Consider the following 21,478-nt stretch of genomic DNA (forward strand, 5'->3'; position numbering starts at 1 on the left):
CTTTACGCTGAGGACACATCAATGATTTGTTTCCAAAATCATTTGTCTATCATTTTCACCAGCTTTTTTTTTTTCAGCAGAGAAAGTGTGTGTGAGAAGTGTGATTTCTGCTGTCTGTATCCCCATAGCTACTAGAAACAGCTAGAAAGGGAATTGGGCACATCACAGCATACAAAATGTCAGGTTAACAAATTCCATCACAACAGCTCAGAGAAACAGACGCTAGCTTTCTCCCACCTTCGTCCTCCCATATCACTAAAAGAACGAAAAAAAGATAAGTCACCAACAGAAAACTATCCAAAGCCACGTAAGGGGACCAAATATGTCCTTCAGAAACATAAACCCCTCTAAAAATAGAGAACAGCTATGCAAGTCACTTGTTTTTACTCATAGCAGTAATAAAAGGTCCTTGTAAAGGATTCGCACAAGCTCTGTGCTGTTACAGTAGCATCTGGTCTCCCCATTGCTGGAGAGAAATGGTGAAGAGGATTTAGAGCATGTGTAACCTGAGAGAGAAATCATCTGTCATTCCCTCACAGGGCATTAGCAAACTTTCTCTCTCCTGAGATAAAGAAGAGCCACTTTCCTTCCCCTGCCTCCCGCGGATACAGCTTTAAGCATTTTTATACTATACATGCCTATGACTAATGTTAATAGTTAGAAAAAAAAAATCCATCTCTATTAAGAAAAGGCAAGGGAAGCCCCATTGAAAAGAGACCATATTCTGTGTGGTACACAGGGTGAACTTGGTAGCAGAGAAGCTGAGTAGCAAACAGATCCTCTCTGTGAAAGAGGATACCCTTGCTCCACCCAAGTGAAACTTTCGTGGGCTGTATTTCTCATGATTAAGATCCAAAGCAACAAAAAAAGACAAAAGGATGCTTCATTATTGAAGATACGGTCTCAAGAAAGGATGCAATATTCAGTTCCTTGCATAAGACCACTATATTGTGTGGTCTCATGCAATCAGTTAATCTGTTGGAGTTTACGTTTTCTGCCCTTTAACAGGAGAAAGTGTTGTTGGAAAACAAAAATCCAAGAGAGTCAGACAAGTAAAGGAAGATATGGAGGTAAACTAGCTCAAAGATTAGTGGGGTTTTCAGTATGACCTGCTACTTGTTTTTCTCTTTCTCAGAGTAGAGGGGAGAAATGTCAGCAGAAGCGCAGAAAAATAGCAGAGATGATACATTTCAAAGAGGCAAAATGCTGCCGAATAGCACATCACTTTCATCTTGCAAGCCTCTGCTTGATCCAAAAGCAAGATATTAACAATCCCTTTACTGAAAATATCTCACTCTTCTTCAAGACAACAGCTTCAGTGTCCCACTGAGATCAAAACTCAAAGTGCCTAGGAGTTACTGCCTGTTACAAATGGCTGTGAAAACACCACAACACAAGCTAAAAGCTCTGTTGCATATCAGTCAAGTCTGTACCACATGCTACATTTGATGCTCCACTTCTAGATTACATTTCTTTTACCTAAACATGAAAGACTCACATTGTTTTGAAAGGTGAGGTGCAAAAAGGCCTAGCAATAATTTATATAAGAGGTGGCCAAAAATATTAACATCCAAGAACAAAATATATGCCCATAATGAGCATCAGTTCAGATGTGAAGAATGCAAAAAGGCACTGTGAGTTTTTATAACATGGTTTAGTCCAATATTATTTTTTTTCAAATAATAGTGTAGATCATGTAAATCATGTAAAACTTTTTCACACTACCTAGGAAAAAATGAAATCCTCCTACATAAGATTATTAACAAGGTGATGAGATTATTAGCAAAAGGAATGTCTAAAAAAGAACTGTAAGAAGTTGTGTTACATTGGTAATGTCAGGGAAGATGTCATTACCCTTTAGGAATATGCAGGAGAGCCTTTCTTTGATAAATTTTCTTCTGAGAAGACAAGAGAATAAGGACGTTACAAAAGATAAGCTAGAAATTTCAATTTTATATATAACCAAGGGAGTCCCAGATTCAGCAGAAGAGAGTGCTGCTGGATCAGTAACACCAGTGCAGGTCCATTCATGTGAGAAGTACAGGTAGTAAAACTAGAGATTTTCTTCCTGCAGTCCTCCCTTTAGGCAACCTAAAGAGATAAAGGAGAGAAAGTATAGGAGAATTCAGTGTCTGAGTCTGATTCAATCTGCAAACTACATGGAGATATTTCTTTAGTGCCAGTAAGTTTGTTTTGTGTGCATCTGTATATTAACATCTGAAGTGGGACTGCTGAATTCATTTCATCAGGGTGACTAAAATAATATTACTGAATAATTACTTTTATTTACTGATATTCTCCTCGGCTGGATTGAAATCATGACCTAAACCTGAGAAGACATCCCATTTACCAATTCTGTAAATGGAAGAATTGTTTTTCTAATGAAATATTGACAATAAACAAACAGCTGACTCAACTGTGCTCCTTTTCTGATGTTAGTTATAGACTTTCTTAGCCAGCACTTTCCACTTGAGAGGTTGGCAGGGAAAGCCCAAACTTGCCATTTAAGCATCACTGCTATGGAATTATTTCTACTCAGTTTACCCAGAAATATATAAATCCTTTACAAACTTCTGACTTTTAAATACATCTCACTGTGCACTAACAACTCTGAAACAAATTATAAAAACGTAAGAGAAAAACAAAAACAAACACCAACAAAAAACAGCAGATTCATTAGCAAATAACTAACAAAATTTGGCTTACCACAGGATTCCAATTGCTAAAACTGAAGTCATATTTCCCCAAAAGCTGTTTTCCCTGATCTAAATGCTTCGACTGCTCTCCTACCAGCAGTCTATTATAAATGGGAATAAGTAATGAAGCCATCTTTCTGCTGTGCTAATTTTCCTAGAATATAACCCCTGTGGTAATAATTACATGGGCTTATCCATCCCAGTGTGAACAACACCAGAGTGTCAGTTATGACAAATGTCTGATACCCACGAGTGTCTTGTAAAGAAAACCAACTGTTTCCATCCTCTTAACCTGGGGTCAGGGTTTCCCACTGGGACTAACAGCTTTTTTTCTCCTGCTGTAAGTATCCATTTGAGCGTTGCTGTAAGGTGTTAGGATGCACAGACCTGCTCTTTCAGCACTAGCTTTTTCTTGTTTGGTAATCTGAGCCTAGCTCTCATTGGGGGTTTACATAGAAACACCTATCACTGGTTTTTATTTGTATTATCTCCTTTGGGTGATACAGCTTATGACATTTCACTTTCTTTTCCACATAATTTGCAATACAAGCTGCGGAATTCCCAAAACTCAATGGTGGCATGGACTATTAGTGACCTACTTCTAGCCTCTGGGGTATCTGTTGTAGCCATTTGCTATTTTCAGCTTTTGAGCCAATTATCAGAGGAGTCGTGTAAAAACAGAACCACTAAAACTGGATCCTAGGAGTACAAACTTCTATCAGGCAAACCAAATAACAGTCCATTGCAAGGACTATTAAGTAGTAATAGAAGCTAAAAAAGCCTGAAGCAGTCTGATGTACTACAACTGGCAGGACAAAATGATAATTAGTATACAAAACAACTGACATTTTCAGTCACAGATTAGTATCGTAAAATATATGTGTACCTGAACAGGAATGCTCATATGCAGCCTAAAGAACACAGATAAGAAGCAAAAAGCAGCATATAAGCAAAAAGTCACAGTAATCAAGGACAGAAGTTTCCTGTTTTTTTATTAGGAAGCAAACATTTTTTTTCCTATGGATACTGTGAGTCATTCTTTTAACTGATGCATTTCTCACATACATTCTGTCTATCTGATCCTTCCACTTTTCACACACGTGGTTATCATAAACTACACCAAGGAAAATAATTTAAGAACTACCACACTGGATCATAAGAAAAGAAAAGGGAGAAGGGGGAAGGGGGGAGGGGGAGGGCGGGGAAGGGAGAGGGCGGGGGAGGGCAGGGGAGGAAAAAGTTCCTTCTAGCCCAGAATCCTGTTGCTAACCATGGACATATATAAAAGCCTTTGGAACAATGTAAGCAAAAGGCAAACACATTATGAAACTTTTCCCTAATCCTACTCCAAATCCCAACCACTTTTTCTCAGGAACTTCCCAGGCTGGAGGTGGCCTGTATAAATTTGGTAACCTTCACTGGAGCTCTCTTCCACAAATCTGACTATTCCCTTCTTCAACACATTAAAGCTGTCAGCACCACAAAATCCTTGGCAAACAGTTTGCCAGAATACATTTAATAGGTGCTACATCCTTTACTATGTATATGCATCCTTTGAAAAAGTTGCAAATTGTACTCACCAATATGAAAGGTTTAGTGCTCCTTTCTCCAGGAGAGGTTTGCCCTAAAATTCTGGACAACTTCTAATGTGGGCAATGATATTTCATCTTCCTAATAACTCCCTGTTGTGTTACATTAATTAAAACTAATATTCACTCCCACTTCTCCAAAAGACTTTTGGTACAGCATTTCTAGAATCCAGAACCCCAATATTGTATGGTTTATGGTTATATGGAGCAGCTAAAGCATCTCATTTCAGATAAGAAAAACAGCAAGATGACACTTCTTCCTTCCTTTATTTAGAAGTAATATGAAAGAGGACTATATACCAGGGATACTGTAAGAAGGAGCAAGTTTGACAGCAAGAGCAGGAGGAAGAAGCATCCACTTACATCCTAATGTACAAGGAAAACACCAAAGAAAATAATGCCATTGTAAGGATTCCTATGCTGCCTCTAAACTTAGGTGAGGTCTGCTGAACTTTGCTGTAGAGGAAGATGAAACGGTTCCCATATAATGAATGATGACTATAAAATGCTTCAAGATGTTCTGAAATATACAGCAGGCATGCAATATTTGTTTATTTATTTATTTTAAGATTTTAAATGGTTGTGGGAGTTGTTTCCAAATCTAAATACAATGTGGATGGTCACATATGTGTCTTGGACTGCAGAAAATTCAACCAGATTTATCATTCTTGGCTTATATGCTAGGAACAGGTTAGAGACTATAGCAGATATTTTAGAATATTTTACAAGCTCAGATAGCAAAGTAACTCTGTATTATGCTGGGCACCACAGTACCACAAAAATGTCAACAGAACTGTGAGAATACCAAAAACAAACAGGAAAAAAAATATTACAGGTTTAGAGAGACTGATTCATGAGGAAAGATGTAAAACAGGTAATTCTTTATAGAGGCCATAGCCCACCTAACGCAAGGACTGGAGGATGTTATAACTGTAAAATCAAATGGAAGGCATAAACAGTGAAAAAGACAGTACAAAAAAGACTAATACAGAAATTTATATGAAAGACTGGTAAGCTAAAAATATAGGAGAAATGTTAACTGGCAACCAAGACACATTTTTTATCAATGAAACCTCTGAATTTTAGAATATGCTTTCAAATAAGGGATGTCATATGGCTTACATGTACTAGACGCAGAAGATAGAAGCAGGATAAGCTTCCTTTTTAAAGTGCCAGTAATGCACATGATGCTAAGACCAAAAATTCATTGGCTGATATGGACTTGAAGCACCTTATTACTCAGATCACAGTTGTTTGTGTGGCAGAAGTGAAAAAAAAGAAGTGAAAATGGATGAGAGTCCCAATTAGCTCCGCAGTGTCTAAGTATCTCAAAGGGGAAGCCCAGTCCTTTTTTTTTCCTGAATGAACCTGACTGAGATGATGACTGCTGTAAGACAAACATCCTTCCTAAATTCTATCACTTCACATGGGTGAACTCTGAGTGATCAGATGCCCTGTTGCCACGATGCTGTGTCTTTCAGCTTCAGCCAGATTTGTACTAATAACCTAGAAGGATCAGATTTTGAATGTATTTTTCTCCCCCCCCCCCCCCAAAAAAAAAGAGCAAACATTTTAATTAATGTGATACTTGACATCTTGACATATAACACAGACCTCACTATCTGCCCGAGGAGGTCATAAGTCTGCTTCTCTTTGTAAATAAGCATTAGCGGGAATTGAGTAAATGGATAAGAAAGCTATCCTGATTAGTGGAAATCCTTTCTCACGGCTGAATTACACAGAGGAATCATGGCTAGCTCTGCACTTGCTCTCCTTTCACCAGTGGACAAAGGCACTAATTCCAGTGGATCAGACAGAAATGGAAGTCACACTCTGGTGGACAAAAAGACAGTCCTACAATCCATATCCCCTCTAAGCTGCCAAAAGAAGATAAGAGGGAAATATTGCTCTGCCTGCTACCACATGGTAGCACATTTCAAATGTGGCATCCTGCTAATAACCACGAGATGCTGGTATCTCTAAACCAGAATCTAATCGTGGTACTACATCAAAGGTGTATAATATGCGAAAGCGTAATGCAAACTCCACATCACTGAACGTAGCTAACAGCGTACTGTGAATCATACTGCTCCAAAGGCAGCACACCGTTTGTGGACCCACAAGAATCAGTGATTTCACAAGGTAATTAAATACAAAGTCTCACCTTCTCTACGCTAGGGCACAGAGAGTGTTTGTCAAAGCGAGGAAGAAAGGAGGCTACCTGAAATGTAATATCACTTTCCTCACTAACTGTAGCACAAGCAAAAATCGAAGACCACTAAAGGAAATGTAATACAAATATACAGGAGAGAGAATATTAAACTGATTAAATTAACCCTTGTCATATTTGATTCAATAAAGCGTCCCTCTTTTGAAATTATCTAAAACTCCTGAAGAATTTCCAATTTTTCACAGAACTCGGCATCAAAATGATGCTGCCATTAGCAAAATATTTTTAAATATTCTAATCCCATACGTACCTCAATTATCTTTCCTCGCTTCTAGGATCAATTAATCAAGATAGAAAAATCCAATCTCAGTTTTGCAGCACCTGCCTTTCCTGGAAGATAATTTCAGTTGTATCACAACAGCCTTGGTCACTTTTTAACCTACCAGCTGTTGGTTTTGCATCCTGCAACTGAAAAGATACTTTGTTACTTAAGAATATATTCCAGATAAATATGATTCACAGCCCTTTGTAAAATGTTTCCCCTTGCCAGAAAAAAAAAAAAAAAAGAAAAAAAAAAACATTAAAGATCAAGAAAAGTGTCCCCTGGTGGATTACAGAGCCGCGAACAGGTCTCAATGGCATTTTTAGCATTGTTACTATTGCTTGATAGAGTAGAAAATAGAAGCATCTTCAAAGGTATGTTTCCCCCAAATATGCAATTCGGCATAAAGAGAATTCATATGCTGAAAAGCTTGTAGTCAACTTATTATGCCTGTATATATTGTAACTCTTCATTTAGAACCCTCCGCCTCTCCTAGGTAAGCTCAGGCTGTAAATTTTTTAGATTTCTTGTCCAGCGAGGCCCAGATCAGAAATTTTGGATGCCCCTGGAAGGATGAACAACCAGCACTACCCAAACGGAGCTCGCTGCTGCCTGCAGGAAGCACCTCCCTGAATACCCTGCGGTAAAGAGGACCACATCTTGACTGTGGCCTATACAAGAAAAAAAAAAAAAAGAAAATTAAATTAAAAATAAAAGTATTTCTGCCTTCTGCCAAGGCCAGAAGGGAGAGCTGAATGTTGCAGCCTTAGGTGCGGGAGGCAGCTTAGGGCTGTTTCCTCTTGTTTCGAGCAGTGTCTGCCAGAGCTGGAGGGAAAAAAGGACAAACTCCTGAATGTCTTTGCTTTTCTTCTCTCTGATCGGATGGTTGCATCTTCCTGGCCCTTTCCTTCTGAGCAGAGTCCCGTCTCCCAAGCTGAACCTGATTCATCGCGATGGGTCCCTCTGAAGCCGCCTTCGTCTGATGGGAGATGAAGAGCCCTCCTGCCTCTCTCCGTATCAATAAAGTTCCCCCGTCGGTTTGCCGAGGTAATAGGTTTTCACAGCCAAGGGAAGGTGAGTGCCAAGGATTATTAATAGTGTTCCTTGATTACTTAAGGGAAAGATAAATGTGACACCGTCACCAAAATCCCTGAATACCTGATACCACTGAGGAGTGGGTATCACCTGCCGAAAATAGAAGGAGCGAGAGAGGTTATATAAGGGGGATTCCTACCCCGAGATTCACCTCTTTTTGACCACCTCCATATCTAACAATCTGTTCAAGCCTCCTTGGGAGAGATCCGAAAGGTAAGTAGCAAGAAAACGTTCAGACTTCCATAGCCAACGTGGATGCGCCTGCTCCCGGCAGGAGCCCAGGACCTTTGCCTGAAGGGAAATAAATAAGGAAATTCCTCCATCCCTCCGGCCCTAGAGCCCTTCCCACAACCAAAACCCGAGAGACAAAGAGGTGCAAATCTTCCAAACACAGAGGAGTGGCTTCCCGCAGAGAAGACTCCAACCGAGAAGAAAGGGCCATTAGGAGAGGGAAATGGGTGAACGAGTTGAGGGGGAGCGAGGATGAAAAGCAGGGAGAAAGTGAGAAAATGGAAATAACAAAAGAGGAAAGAGAGGAGAGAAAGTGAACGAGAACTCGAGGGCTCGTTGAACAGGATTTGCTGAAGTGCTCAGTCATACACCACAGGTAAAAAGAAAAAAGAAAAAAAAAAACCACTCCAAAACACGTGGCAGAAAGAAAATCGCTCTTTGCTATAAGCGATGGGATGGATTTGCTCTCCTTGATGTGCTCATTAGGGAGATTAAAGAGATGTGCCGCCCTCTTTGCAAAGAACTCCCGGCTTTCTGCTTGTCTGCAGCTTGAACTTTGGCGTGGCGGCTTCTTGCTGTTCATTCAACTGTCCCTGACAAGCTTGCTTTGGGCGAGGGGGGGATTGATTTCTACTTCATTTCCATGATGGTTTACTTGGTGAGGGTACCAGCGTTCTGGCTCTAGTGGAAGGGGGAGCTGAGCTATACGAAAGCTTCTCTACAGTCAACGTGGGAATCCACGGTGTCGAATTTGCTAATAGTTCGGGCAGCAAAATTGGCAAAACCTCAGCAAGAAAGAAAAACGCGTCACTCATCTCGGAGGGATGATGGAAAAAAGGCGAGGGGTCGGGCGTGAAGCTGCCGATTCGTGAAACGCCTTTTCTATCAGAATAACATACCAGCCTTGACTAAAGCTTGGAGGTTCAGAGCTTCTAGAAGGCTGCTGGATGTCCTCAAAGCGGGTTTTGTTTTTTTTGGCACCTCTCACTCGTTTCTTTCCACGCTCAGGCCCCTTGCGCGCAGGAGGAGGCTTGTGTTGCTGGCAGGGGCAGCCCTCCAAAATCGATGCGTGGTCAGCACAGCGGGGCTGACACCGAAACACGACTCGCCCGGCGGATGGGCAGCGGCCACCCCTGGTTGTAGGGACCTGAAAGGAGGCGCTGGGGCTCCAAGGGAGAGGGGACATCAGCGACGGGCTTGCAAGAGGGTCGTAGGAAAGCGAAGAAGGCGTGGAGAGGGAAGCCCGGCTCCTCTGCAGATCGCAGCGATGCTGAGCTTGGCAAAGAGAGGTGGATGAGGATGTCGGGTCAGGCTGGAGTCGTCTCCACTGGAAACAAGAAGGGGCTTTTCTCCCTTCCATCGGTTAAGCAGAAATAAACAGACGCCAGTTACAGAAGATCGTGCAACCAGCACGTTGATATCTCTCATAAAGAGTTATGCATTGATGGGACCGCATTTGACCCGTGTAAAACAGGCTACCGGGTTTAAACCTGGGCTACGCGAGGCTTTCCCAGCCCCATCCTCCCAGCTCAACCCCGCTAAAGGCAGGGCCCCGAGCACAGCCCCGGCCCTGCCCTGTTTTCCCTAGGGAGGTGGACTCTGCTCCCCCATCCATCACCGCTGTTTGTCCTTGGAGAAAACAAAGCCTCTCTTGTATCCTAGGAAATATATAGAAATAGGGGGAAGGAAAAAAAAAAAAACAAGGAGAGAAGAATGACAGTCCCTCCCACAACGAAGGCTCTCTGTTTAAAAAAGAAAAGGAAGAGGGAAAAAAAAAAAAAAGGGACCCCAATGTCACCTCCTCCTCCGTCCTTCTGCGCTCAGTGGCACGCTAATGACTCACCCGTCGGAGCTGAACTTGGGCCGCGGAGAAGAGGCTGGCGGCTCGTACTTTTTTTTTTTTTAAAAAAAAAAAAGCGCTGAGGGATTACCGAGGGAAAGCAGAGCTTTCGCAGCAGCCTCCTCCTCCTTTCCCAGGCCGCTCTCTCGTTTCAGGACATGGGGCCGGCGCGTTCGTGGGGCCGGGCTGCATCTGCTGAGAGCAGCGCGGGGATGCTGCGGCCACGCTGCCTCCCTCCCACGTCCTTCCTAAAGCCGAGATGCTCTCTCTGAGATGCCCACACTGAGATGCCCACTCTGAGATGCCCACTCTGAGATGCCAATAATGTTCCTGCCGAGCTCTGCCCTACTACAGGGCCCTAAAACCTTGGCTGCCTCAGCCTGCTGGCTCCCGCCCATCCCTCAGCCCGAGTTGCGCTACCTGCCGCGCTTGCTGTGAAACATTGGCACGGGTTTTTGGGGCAAAGCGAAGCCAGAAAACAGGCTGGGCTTCCTCGGGCTTGGTGCCGGCTTTTCCGACGATGCCGGGGAGCTCCCGGTCCCCTCCCGAGGCCCCCGGCGCTGCGCAGGAGCCCGGCACGAGCGCGTTGTCACCTCCCGTCTCGCCTCGCCACATCGTGTCGCGGAAGGCTCTGCAGCATATTGTGCATTACAAACGGGAGCTGTGGGATTCGCAGGGATGTGATAATTAATTCAGCGAGGATGATGCTTAATATGGAGTGGCCCGAAAGAAACGAGGTCTAAAAGGAACGGGTGTGCGGAGGGGAGGGGGGGAGGGAGGCAGAAGGGGGAGACGTCTCGAGGCTCTGAACGGCACGGCAAATGCTCCAAAGCTCCATCGCATTCGCTCGCCGACCCCGAGAGCGGCTTGAAGCTTGGCATATGCCGCAGCTCCTCGCTCGTCACCGAACCTAAGCTCGGTAAAGCTCGTCCCGACTTCCTAAAGGAAAAAAAAAATAAAAATTAAAAGGACCCGGCTCTGCACCACCGGCTCTTCCACCGCACCCGAGAACTTGACCTTGGCACAACTCCCCCTCCGCTCTGGCACCGCTCCAGCGAGGCTCAGCCTCCAAATTTCCCGCGGGGGGCGACCCCCCCTCCCCCTTTTTACCTCCCTCCCTTCCCCAGCCCTACTAAAAGGCATCCCCGTCCTCCCCCCCCCCCCCCCCCCCGCCTTGCAGCGGGACCGGGGGGCGACCCAGCCCCGTGGCACTTGGCCACACGCCGCTAACGGAGCTGGCTCCGGGCCAGCCTCTCCCGGTGTGCCATCCCCACACAGCACTGCAGCTTTGGTCATATGAGCAGAAATGATGAGAAAAGCACTTTTTTAATCTTTTCGCACTTGCTTCCCTGTTCAAACAGTTGCAGGATGGCTATGACTGACGTGCTCAGCGCTGAGGATATCAAGAAGGCTGTGGGAGCCTTTTCAGGTGAGTGCTTTTTTTTTTTTTTTTTTTTCCTTTTTTCTCCTCCCTTTCGTCTCCTCAGCCTAGGATAGCAGTGGATTTTTTTCAGCTCGGGGAAGATTAGAGGATCCGGCTAGATAAAATATCAGAGAGGATGTGTTTTCAGAAGTGCAGCGGAGGCATGACAGGTTTATCAAGCGCAGGGCTGCATCCTCAGCAAAGTTGCTCTGCACATTACAGAGGCGAAATACTCATTCATTTTTAAAGGGAGGCAAGCAGGAACTGCAGACAGACTTTGCTTCCAACGACAGGAGACTTTCTGAGGGAACAAAACCCTGGCCGAACTAGGGCGGACTGCGTCCTGATGCAGGACAGGGGAGCCAGCCGTGGACGGCGGCAGCTTATCCATCACCCCCGACATTCAGTTTCAAGTCTTGCAGAACTGCTCCTTCGCGTTTCAAGGAGACAAGAGACCGCTCTTTTCTTACTTTCTCTGCCCCCCCCGGGTGGGCTTTGCTTTTCGGGATGGAGCAGAAGGCAGCAGTAGCAGAGCAAGCGGGTGCGCTGCTCGGCTGCAGAAGCTTTCTGCAGGACAAATGGCTGCAGCGGTCCTTACATCCCTCGCAGACTCCTCCAGATTTCAGATATCCCCTATCTCATCTATTCATGGAGACCCCTGAAAAATGACAGCAACCCCCTTGGTGCTGCCGGAGCCCCAGATTGTTAAGGTTGCTCCCTGCACCCCGAACCACCTGGCTGCCCCTACCACCCGGGATATCAGCCTCTTTCTCTCCCGGTCTGTGCCGTGACCTTCCCAACCAGGCGCAAGTGCAAAACCCGCCGAGCCCGAACAAACTCAGCAGCCGGAGAGGCGCAGGGACCAACAAACCGCTTTGCTCCATCCAGCAGCTGTTTTTCTCATTAGCTTCCATTCTTCTAGGGCCGTCTCCAAGTCCCGGAGCAGACGCAATTAGGAGCAACTAATGACAGATCTCAGTCAAGCAGATCCCGAATGACTGAGCCTCCTTAATTTTATGTAATGGGAAAAGCTGCGGTAGGAATAAGGATGCATTTTAAATAAATAAATAAATAAGTCCACAGCATGTCTTGGAGGTCACTCTGTTAGATTGAAGGCTACATGGGCGGGACAAAAGCAGGTGCGGTTAAAGGACAGGAGAGGTGGAACAGGTAAGCCCACTTATCCCCTCTCCGATTTCCAGGGCTCTGTTTTCTCCCCGGTGATTGTGCCTACAAGGTCCTGCAGGCAGCAGAGCACAGCGCTCCCTTGCAGTGCCTGAGCTTACAAGTCACGATTGCACATACCTTTAGAGGCAGAAATGCAATTCTCTGATTTCGAGTAAGTCTTCAGGAAAAATGGAACAGAACTGAAATAGCCATGTGCTCTGAAACAGATTTTGTCAGTGTTGGGCTCCGTGGGTGAGTAAGAGTGTTTTTTTCCAGGGGTGGAAATGTCAAAAAGTGGCACTGATCTAACAGTCAGGGTTCAGTCTCAGAAGACTGTTTTAGTGTAAAACTTTGGGGAAAAAAAGGGAGTGGGGGGATTAAGACACTGAAATGAGAGCAAGCAGGTTAGACTTCAGTTTCCAACTCTGCCACAGAATTTCTGCGTGACCTTGGGCAAGCCTCCATCCCTCTCTAGCTCAGCTCTTCATCTGCAAAACAGAGACGCTGACCCTCTCACCCTTTGTATATTTAAATTAGTGTTTGTGAAGCATGGACTATTACAGTGCAGATATCTAGCTCCTGCCACAGCTAGGCTAGAATGTGCTTTTGGCTCCCAGGGTAGGACATGCAGCAGTAAGGAAGAAAATGTATGTGTATATGTTTTAATGATTTTTCTCAGCAGTTGTCTGGCTTTTCCTCTACTGTAGCAGCTGAATCTTTTAACTACAAGAAGTTTTTCGAGATGGTAGGATTGAAAAAGAAGAGCCCAGAAGATGTGAAGAAGGTTTTCCATATTCTTGATAAGGACCGGAGTGGCTTCATTGAGGAGGAGGAATTAAAGTAAGTAAAGATATGTCCTTTCTCAAATAATCTCACCTTAAGAGTCTAATTCCCTGTTCTCTTTTTTTTTTTTTTTCGCCCACAATACCCTAGATCCCTAGATAATACATACATACAGTTCAATCTCCTGCCTAGCATTTGTGTGCAATAATCAGTTGTTTGCTGATTATATGTTCTGAAGTGTGTTGGAGGTACTAGTTGTAGCTTTCACTGCAGGATCCCTCAAACACATGGATTATCAATACCCCACAGACAGCTCTTCAGTTAAAATGAAGTTTCAGAGTAAAGCACTCTTCCTGACTGACAAAAAAAAAGAGGGTTATATCCATCTGGATTCCACCTCATATATCAAAACAGTGATGCAAATAAATACAAAGTAAAACCTTTCTGAAAAAGACTTAAAGACTTTTCCTTTTTTTTTTTTTTCCTTTCCATGCCTCCTCTTTAGGTTTGTACTGAAGGGCTTTACCCCAGATGGCAGAGACCTATCAGACAAAGAAACAAAAGCTCTTCTGGCTGCTGGAGATAAGGACGGTGATGGTAAAATTGGCGCTGATGGTATGTAACTAGAGAAATAAACTTTGACAGTAAAAATCGAATATTACTATATCACTCTTACATAACAAGAACTGGGTAACTCTAGGAAACACTGGGGGCTGTGACCTTCTGAAGGGCACAATTCGGATTTAATGAGATGTGAAGTCTTGCTACATTTTCCATACCTTACTTGCAGGCTTTAGGGGAAACAGGAGCTGAATTCTGACACTAGAGGGGGCAAGAGTTTACAGAAACCGAGATGTAGTTAAGGCACACTACAGCACAAGGCTAAGTACCGACACAACTTCTTTTAAAATCAGTTTAATTTTTCTGTTGATTTCAGTGTGGTGAGGGTCAGGGCACTGAGACTTTACAGAGGTACATGACTATAAAACTTAGAAAAGAGAAGCAAAAATCTTGCAGATTTTTCTAAAGATCTGAAAGAATATCTGCATTTCTCCTTGATGATTAGTAAAGAAAAAAACTAATGCTTTGCTAAGTCATCCAAAGTCTCACGATGTTCTTAAAATTCAAAGTACAGTCAGTCTGGTATGGTGCTTCTATACTATAACAGTCTATCCAGCTTTTGCTAGTGCTTATGTGGGTCTTCACAGCTAAGAAAGCTTATCGCTCCCTTTCTTTAAATATGAGAACTGAAAGGGGAAAAAATTCCTCTCACAACATTGCTAAAAAAAATATTGCTGTTTTCAGTTCCCCCTTGGGATGAATCAAATTAGCCCATAAAAAAAAATCTCCTTCTCCGCCACCCCCCCCTTTTCTCCCCCCCCCAGTATCCCTGAGACACACTGGAAGAGACATGAAGAGATGCATTTCTGAATTACATCTTTCCTCACCGCAGGAGATAATAGCAGGGGTTTGTAGTGAGAGTACTAAATCACCCAGACAGCAGGCAATTGCTAAGTTTTCACCATACTGATAAGCCATATGATAGGATGAAATCTAAAGGTATCTTAAAAAAAAAATTTCTGTTACCTTATCTCTGAGATTATGTCCAAATAAAAAGCAATTAAGAAAGGAATAAAAGAAATAATGAGGTTATTTAACATTGTCTCCTAGTTTAGAAGCTGAAAAAATGGCCTATACCATCATCCACAGAAGCTAGTCAGGTGATATATCAGCTAAATTGCCTGTTCATAGCACACTGGCATATCAGTGACTATGATCCTGTTTCCAGTCTAAAGCCTCTTTATTTATCACATCATGATTATATTATGGTTGCATAGGAGCAATTGTGAAGCATCCAGGGGAAATTTCTGCTAAACTTTAGCAGCATTATTGAGCCTGAGGAGTGTGTCATTATCTGACATTTCATATGCTATTTTATATGGTTCCTTATTCCCATTAAAACGAGTGGCACTGATACTAAAATTAGTGGGCACAATTTTCAGAAGAAAACTTGATTCAGGTAAGTAAGCTTGCAGCTGATTGGGCAACCTCACACCAGATACATTCTCAGTTACTCCCAGAAGGCTGCAAACAAAAAATTACCTCAATTGGTATAAAATAAATACTTTGCAGAATCATTTTGGCTTATATGAAAGAACACAGCACTAATATTTTGATGCAAGATTGACTATAACTTTTTTTTTTTTAATTGAAACAATGCCTGAAAATTGGTACCTAATAACAAGGCAATATGAAACACCTCCCCTTTTCCCTACTTCTTTCTTCTGCAACTTTTACTCTTCCTTAATTCTGAGCTGGAATTATTTTGAATTTACACTAGATAATGAGAATGAAAGTTGTTTGTTTGTTTGTTTTCATTTTGCATTTTCTAGCCATATCCCTACTATAAAGCATACGTTCCTTTTCTGTTTCTTAAACATGAATCCAACAACAAGCTATTACACTGGAAAGGCTTGAAATACATGCAAAGATAAAAGCTGGGACTGTGACCAAAGGGTGAGGATGACAGATAGTTCACAACTTTTCCTTTGGTTCATAAATCCAATTCCAGATTATAACAGCCTACCTAAATAAAATGTGAAGTCAGAAGTGTACATCACATTAAAATTCAACATTGTAATGCTTATTTCTCTTACAAACCATTGGTTTGTTTCCTTGTCAGGGCACCACCTTTATCCCTTGTTTCAATCAGCCTCATATGTCACTAAATGAGCATGAACATGAAGCCTTTCACAGCAGTTAATGCTAATTCACAAGATGGCCCTTGAACTCTATCCCTTGAACTCAGCCCATAGCAGATGGGCTTCCTGGATTTTTTACCACCTCATAGAATCATATTTCAGCTGTGTCATCACAAACACTATTCTCAACTTCCTAATCAGCATTTCTTTGGTTAGTACACTTTTTTCTCTTAGGTCTGCTGCTTAAGGACTTTCTTAATTTCTGCAAAACTGTTTAGCTTTGAAATTAATTTGCCAACTTACCACTTGTTTCAAGATCTGTAATTTGAGGTTGATCCACCAGTTTCAAACAGTTGAAAATGTGTAGCTTGTTCATGCAAGACACGATCACCTTCTGTGTGATGCCAAGCCCCCTCCGTTTTCCGTTGACGTGAACAGAAGGTGAAGAATCTGAAAAAAAAATGCAGGTGAAATCCAGGTTACCTAATAAAACTACAAACATTAGCTTTCAGATTGGATTGGGAAATGATGCTGAAGCAGCACTGTCAGAACAGAGGTAGAAACAAAAATGAAAATTTCTGCTCAAAATGTTTTTTTGAAATCTCTTCTGAGTGCTAGCAGTAGACAAGCACACCCTGCCTTTTATTTTTCAATAAACTTGAGAAAGTACATAGAGAATTTTCAAAGAGTGGGCACCAAAGATAGAACAAATCAAAAAAAAAAAGACTAAGTCAAAGTCTTTTACTCAATACAATTCAACTTCTAAAAATATTTATGAATATTTCAGTTATTTTCTTTAAAAGTTCCTAAAATGAGGCATCGTACATTCAAAATTACAACTGGTAAATCATGACCTTGACACAGATAAAAGACATCACAAAAGAGAAAAAACCTCTGGGAAGTTTTTCTTTTCTTAACCATCTTTGTGCTCTAATGTTTCTGAAATAAATTATTTCAGGTCATTGTTTACAAAGTTTCCTAAATAGATTTGATAACATATATTTTTACAAAGTCTGATCAGAAAAATTACTTTACCTGACAAAATAGTCTAGAACCCTGTAACTGAAAACTACTGTGTGTGCATTATTAGTTTTGTTTGGAAGGCAAGTTGCGACTGGAGAAGAGGATGCAGTCAGTCAGAAGATTTGTCTCATTAACAGGCCATTTAGAGGCAACAAACATTGACAAAAATGCCCAACATGCAGGGACTAGTGTATAGTGCCTTATCTCAGGAGTTTTGCATATATGAATATGCTTTCTAACACAACCTGCCTGCGGTGGAGCTAACCTTCATATGAAAATAAATGGCAAACTAGTTAATGAAATTATTCAACTGGAACATCTCTGAAATATTTAAAGTACATTGAAAATCCTGGAAAAAGTATAAAGTGCATAGTAGTTATTCATGAAGGACTATTTTACGGTTTGGTGGCTATCAGAAAGTACCCTTGAAATATATTGCCATTAAGTGATAATATCACTATCATAATGTATTATAGAAAAATTTTGGCTGCAAGTTAAATAACCTTTTCCAAATATATTCTGTAGATACAACTTGCTTTAAAAAGGATTTAATTTAGCAGTAGCAAGTACGACAACTTGTTCTAATAGAATATGCATTGTTAGTTTTCCCTTTTGGAAAGGTTTCATCCCTGGGAGTTCATGTTTCTCGCTGTAGGATTTATTCATACAGTGATTTAATAATCATTATTTTCCTTTTCTGCCCAGAATAGTCTGGGTTTCTATCACAAGTGCTTTATGTTATCTCTTAAATTCAGTTTGCAACACTTTCGATCTATGTACCCCCAATATGTACAGGATTTATGCATGTTTTATGTTAAGTAATCTGCATAACTAATCCTAATTTGGATTTACATCTTTCAAAATGATGGACAATTGTGGATTTAATTTAAACCCTCTGACACTTATTTCTTAGTCTGGCTTGTCAGTATTTGGCAAAATGTTTTCTGGACATGTCTATCAATAATGCTATCTGTTCGTACAAACCAATCAGTAAAGATTTCACTGATTTAGAGATGAGCATTTTTCAGTTGAACATCAGAATGTTCTCTAATATGCCTAATTTTGCCTTCTACCTCTTTTAGTTGAAAGGCATTACTCTTCATTATGTCAAACTTCAATAATGTCCTCTTGAGCCTTTACAGATGGCTACCTGCCCTATTTGTCATTTTCTTCTCAGCTGATTATGTTAAACCCATAAACCACTCTGTGGATCCTCTAATCCTTTTATCATCTTTGTTTCCCTTCTTGGGATTCCCTCCAGCCTCTCATTTTTAACGCTCTGAGGCACACACAACTACTGTTCAAGGTATCCTCATGTGTGAATGGTCCAAGGTTAGATGGAGTTAGGAATTTTAACCTCCATGGGTAATACAATATTCACAGAGTGCAGCGGGCCAGGCAGCTACTTACTGAGATACAAATGTGCCTTTTCCATGCTTTATCACCCTGCTGGAAGGCATTCTATATATTAAAGCATAAAATAATCCCAAACTGCAAATAGGTACATTTATATAAATATTATGGATATAACACCAGTAAAAGCTACAAGACCTTATGAAATCACAGGAATTTCTCTCATTATCACCATTGTGGTCAAGATTGCTATGCAGGTTTTTACAGCAGAGTCAGCCTGCTCTTTCTGTAATCTGTCATTTTCCATCAATTTGCCAGTACAAAATCCAGTTTGAATGTAATATACTTATAATATAGGGACACAAGTACTCTGAAAGACTCATTAATGAGTCTCTTTGCCAAACTCTGATATAAAGGAAATTTATCTGACTGCAAAATTAAATTTTGAGTTCTTGCATTCATCCCATTGAGATTTACAAAGGAATAATGGGAAAGTAATCAAGTTCTTCACATGAAAAGCAGTGGACATTTTTGACAGTCTGGCACGTATAGCGTTCCTCTCCCTTACCCTCAGAAAATTCTTTCATGTCACTATAAGATTTCCTAAGTCATACTTTCACTTTAATTAACTTGGGTTTCTTTGCTGTTCTGTTATTGTGATGTTTCTGCTACATCAGTGACTCTGTAATCATTGTAATATGCTTCCTCCCTCTTTACACCTTCCTTTTTAAATATTTTAATTTTTTTCCTTTCTCCAGAATTTGCAACTATGGTGGCTGAATCATAAAGGCTTTAACCAATGCAAACCCTTCACCCATCCTTCACTGCCCAATTCCAACCACCTCCTGCTGACTGCTTTGGCTCCTGTTCTATTTATTTATGTTATTTTATACTCCAGCTCTGTTCTCTGCAATCCTGCAACTCTGTAATTGTGCTGAAAGACACTGTTAAAATAATAAAGGTCACATCAGTCTGGGCTTTATTCTCTCTCACTATCACTTATGTCATATAGGCTTGACACACATCGAGTGAAAATTCTACTTCCCCCTCCCTCTGCTGACCCCCCTGCTGCTTTATCCCTAGTTAGGGTAAAGTGGGAAGAAATAATAAAAAAAAAAAAATCATTTGGGATAAAATGTGCATAAAATGAGTCAAATTCAGTTCAAGTTCCGAAACGTGGCAGAACGGACTTCATTATTTTTAAGCCATCCCTACTAGATGGATGCTTACTCATAGCCTGGAAAATCTCTAGTGATGGCAATTACCCAACTTCATTTGGCAGTTTGTTCTTTTGACTTAATCAATGTTACAGCTAAAACGTATTTCCTAATTGTTAGCCTACATCCTCCCTGCTGCATGCTGGTGATCAGTAAATTATTGGCGATCAGTAAATTATTTGCACCATTTGCTAAATTTGCCTGGTGGAGGGGGATTTTTGGCTAAAAGATTTGACAGAAATACCAATCGGTGCCAATCGTGGATAGGGATAACTTCATAATCCATTAAAATACGGTCACTTTTGAAATGCAGGATATATTCACCAGCAGTCTTAAACAACTATCTAGGACAGAAAGAATGGAGAAACAGCATTAGGAATTTCAGGAAAGGGGGCACCAAGATTTGGCTGTGATGCTACTGTTGACACTCCCGCTGTTAAACTAGCATATCACAAAAATCCCATCAAAAACAACTCTTCTAAAACTTTACCAAAAAAAAAGTAAATATCTTCCTTTGAGTTAAGTACAGGAAACTGAGACTCGAGCTAAGGAAGCAACTGATAGTAAGCCTATGGCAGAGCCTTGTTTCCCAAATCCTGGTCAGTAACTTTGAAACCAAGCTACTGCTTTTTTTCTTTTTTTTTTTTTTTTTCTCTCTTTATTTTTTTAAATCAAAGAATAAATGAGGGGGGAAAAATCACTTTTAGGCAACATTTTCCCCACATCTTGACAGAACATTGATTACTACTGCAATAAAAAAGAAGGATATTTGACATTTTTTTTGATTCCGAACTCTTCCCTGCAGCAATAGTACCTTGCTCCATTCTGATTATCACTAATTAGTATTGTAAAAAAAAGGTAAGACAGAAACACTGTCACCATCACATTGTACAGAATACCATTCTCTGCCACGGCAATTACCAATGCTACTTGCAAAGCCAACAAACAATCCCTAAAGCCATTCTAGATTTTCACTCTGTAGCCACTTACAAGGAAGATTTTTTTGCTGAAGCTGCTGCTCATTCAAAAGAAATCCTCTGGTTTTGCACAATGTATATATGGATGTGAAAAATGTATTGATTTTTAAGTACCCAAATAAAGCAAATGAAAATGGATTGCAACGAAGCAGTTTGTTTATTTTTTTCTCGGCAGTTGCTGACCTCAAGTGGTAATAAAGCATAATTACAAGAGTATACTGCGGTACAGAAAAACATTAGGAATCCAGCTACTGAAGTATCATGAATAAAGATCCACGGAGTCACAGTATTGCCATAAAAATCACTATATAATCGAAGCTTTTTATATTCTCTGTCTATTTTTGAACAAGCAAGGACTTATATTTAATACATCTCTGTATGGCATGAAAACTAATTTTTTCCAGGGCTGTACCAAAAAATAGCACAATAGTAAAAGGAGTAAATAAACCTAGCCATTGATGAGTCTAAAAAATTATTTATAGGAAATTATTTGAAATAAAATATGTTACAGAAACATTAATGGGGATATTTTACTGGTACAAGTCTGAAGACCCCACTGATTCCTGCATCAGTCTTTCTTCCCATTATTCCCTCAACCACTGCTGAACAAGCAACACTCAGGGCCAAATCTGACCTAAAAATTTCCACGACACAGTAATGGATAAGATTAAAAGAAATATCCATTTACTTTCATATAGAAAATGTTAAAATACACATACCACTTACAATGGGTACAGAGACACTCAAAATAGCACCTACACTTTTCATGGTAGACAGTACTTAATATTCTAAACACAAACTAATACCTGACTAGCCACATTTGTTCAGTTTGTTCTAATATGCAAATACCATACTTAGATGCCCCATACCATCAAAACTCTCAAAATCTG

General features: G+C 41.2%; 1 protein-coding gene and 1 long non-coding RNA gene across 6 annotated transcripts in view; one reads left to right on the forward strand and one right to left on the reverse strand.

Moving 5' to 3' along the window:
- Window positions 1-21,478, reverse strand: part of LOC308188282 — a 42,362-nt gene that overhangs the window by 13,076 nt on the left and 7,808 nt on the right. Inside the window, exons 4-6 of one of the 3 annotated variants that reach the window (XR_013945323.1) lie at window positions 16,322-16,468; window positions 10,364-10,882; window positions 6,766-6,923 (exon numbers count right to left, since the gene is read on the reverse strand). This is a non-coding gene — a long non-coding RNA (uncharacterized lncRNA). Of the gene's footprint in view, window positions 1-6,765; window positions 6,924-10,363; window positions 10,883-13,937; window positions 16,469-21,478 lie in introns of those variants that run through there. The other 2 variants (XR_013945324.1, XR_013945325.1) reach the window with 2 other exon arrangements.
- On the forward strand, window positions 10,723-20,732 carry PVALB (parvalbumin). 3 transcript variants are annotated; one of them, XM_080577139.1, is made up of 5 exons: window positions 10,723-10,862; window positions 11,305-11,372; window positions 13,241-13,373; window positions 13,822-13,931; window positions 19,153-20,732. In XM_080577139.1, exons 2-5 carry the CDS (start codon window positions 11,312-11,314, stop codon window positions 19,179-19,181), a joined length of 333 nt encoding a protein of 110 aa, XP_080433265.1. In that variant the 5' UTR covers window positions 10,723-10,862; window positions 11,305-11,311; the 3' UTR covers window positions 19,182-20,732. The 3 variants fall into 3 exon arrangements, with proteins under 3 accessions (XP_080433265.1, XP_080433266.1, XP_080433264.1); XM_080577140.1 differs by lacking the exon at window positions 10,723-10,862 and adding an exon at window positions 11,149-11,202; XM_080577138.1 differs by lacking the exon at window positions 10,723-10,862 and having other exon boundaries at window positions 11,214-11,372.

Source organism: Anser brachyrhynchus, assembly GCF_964034855.1.
Source record: "Anser brachyrhynchus genome assembly, chromosome: 1".
Classification (NCBI taxonomy): domain Eukaryota; kingdom Metazoa; phylum Chordata; class Aves; order Anseriformes; family Anatidae; genus Anser; species Anser brachyrhynchus.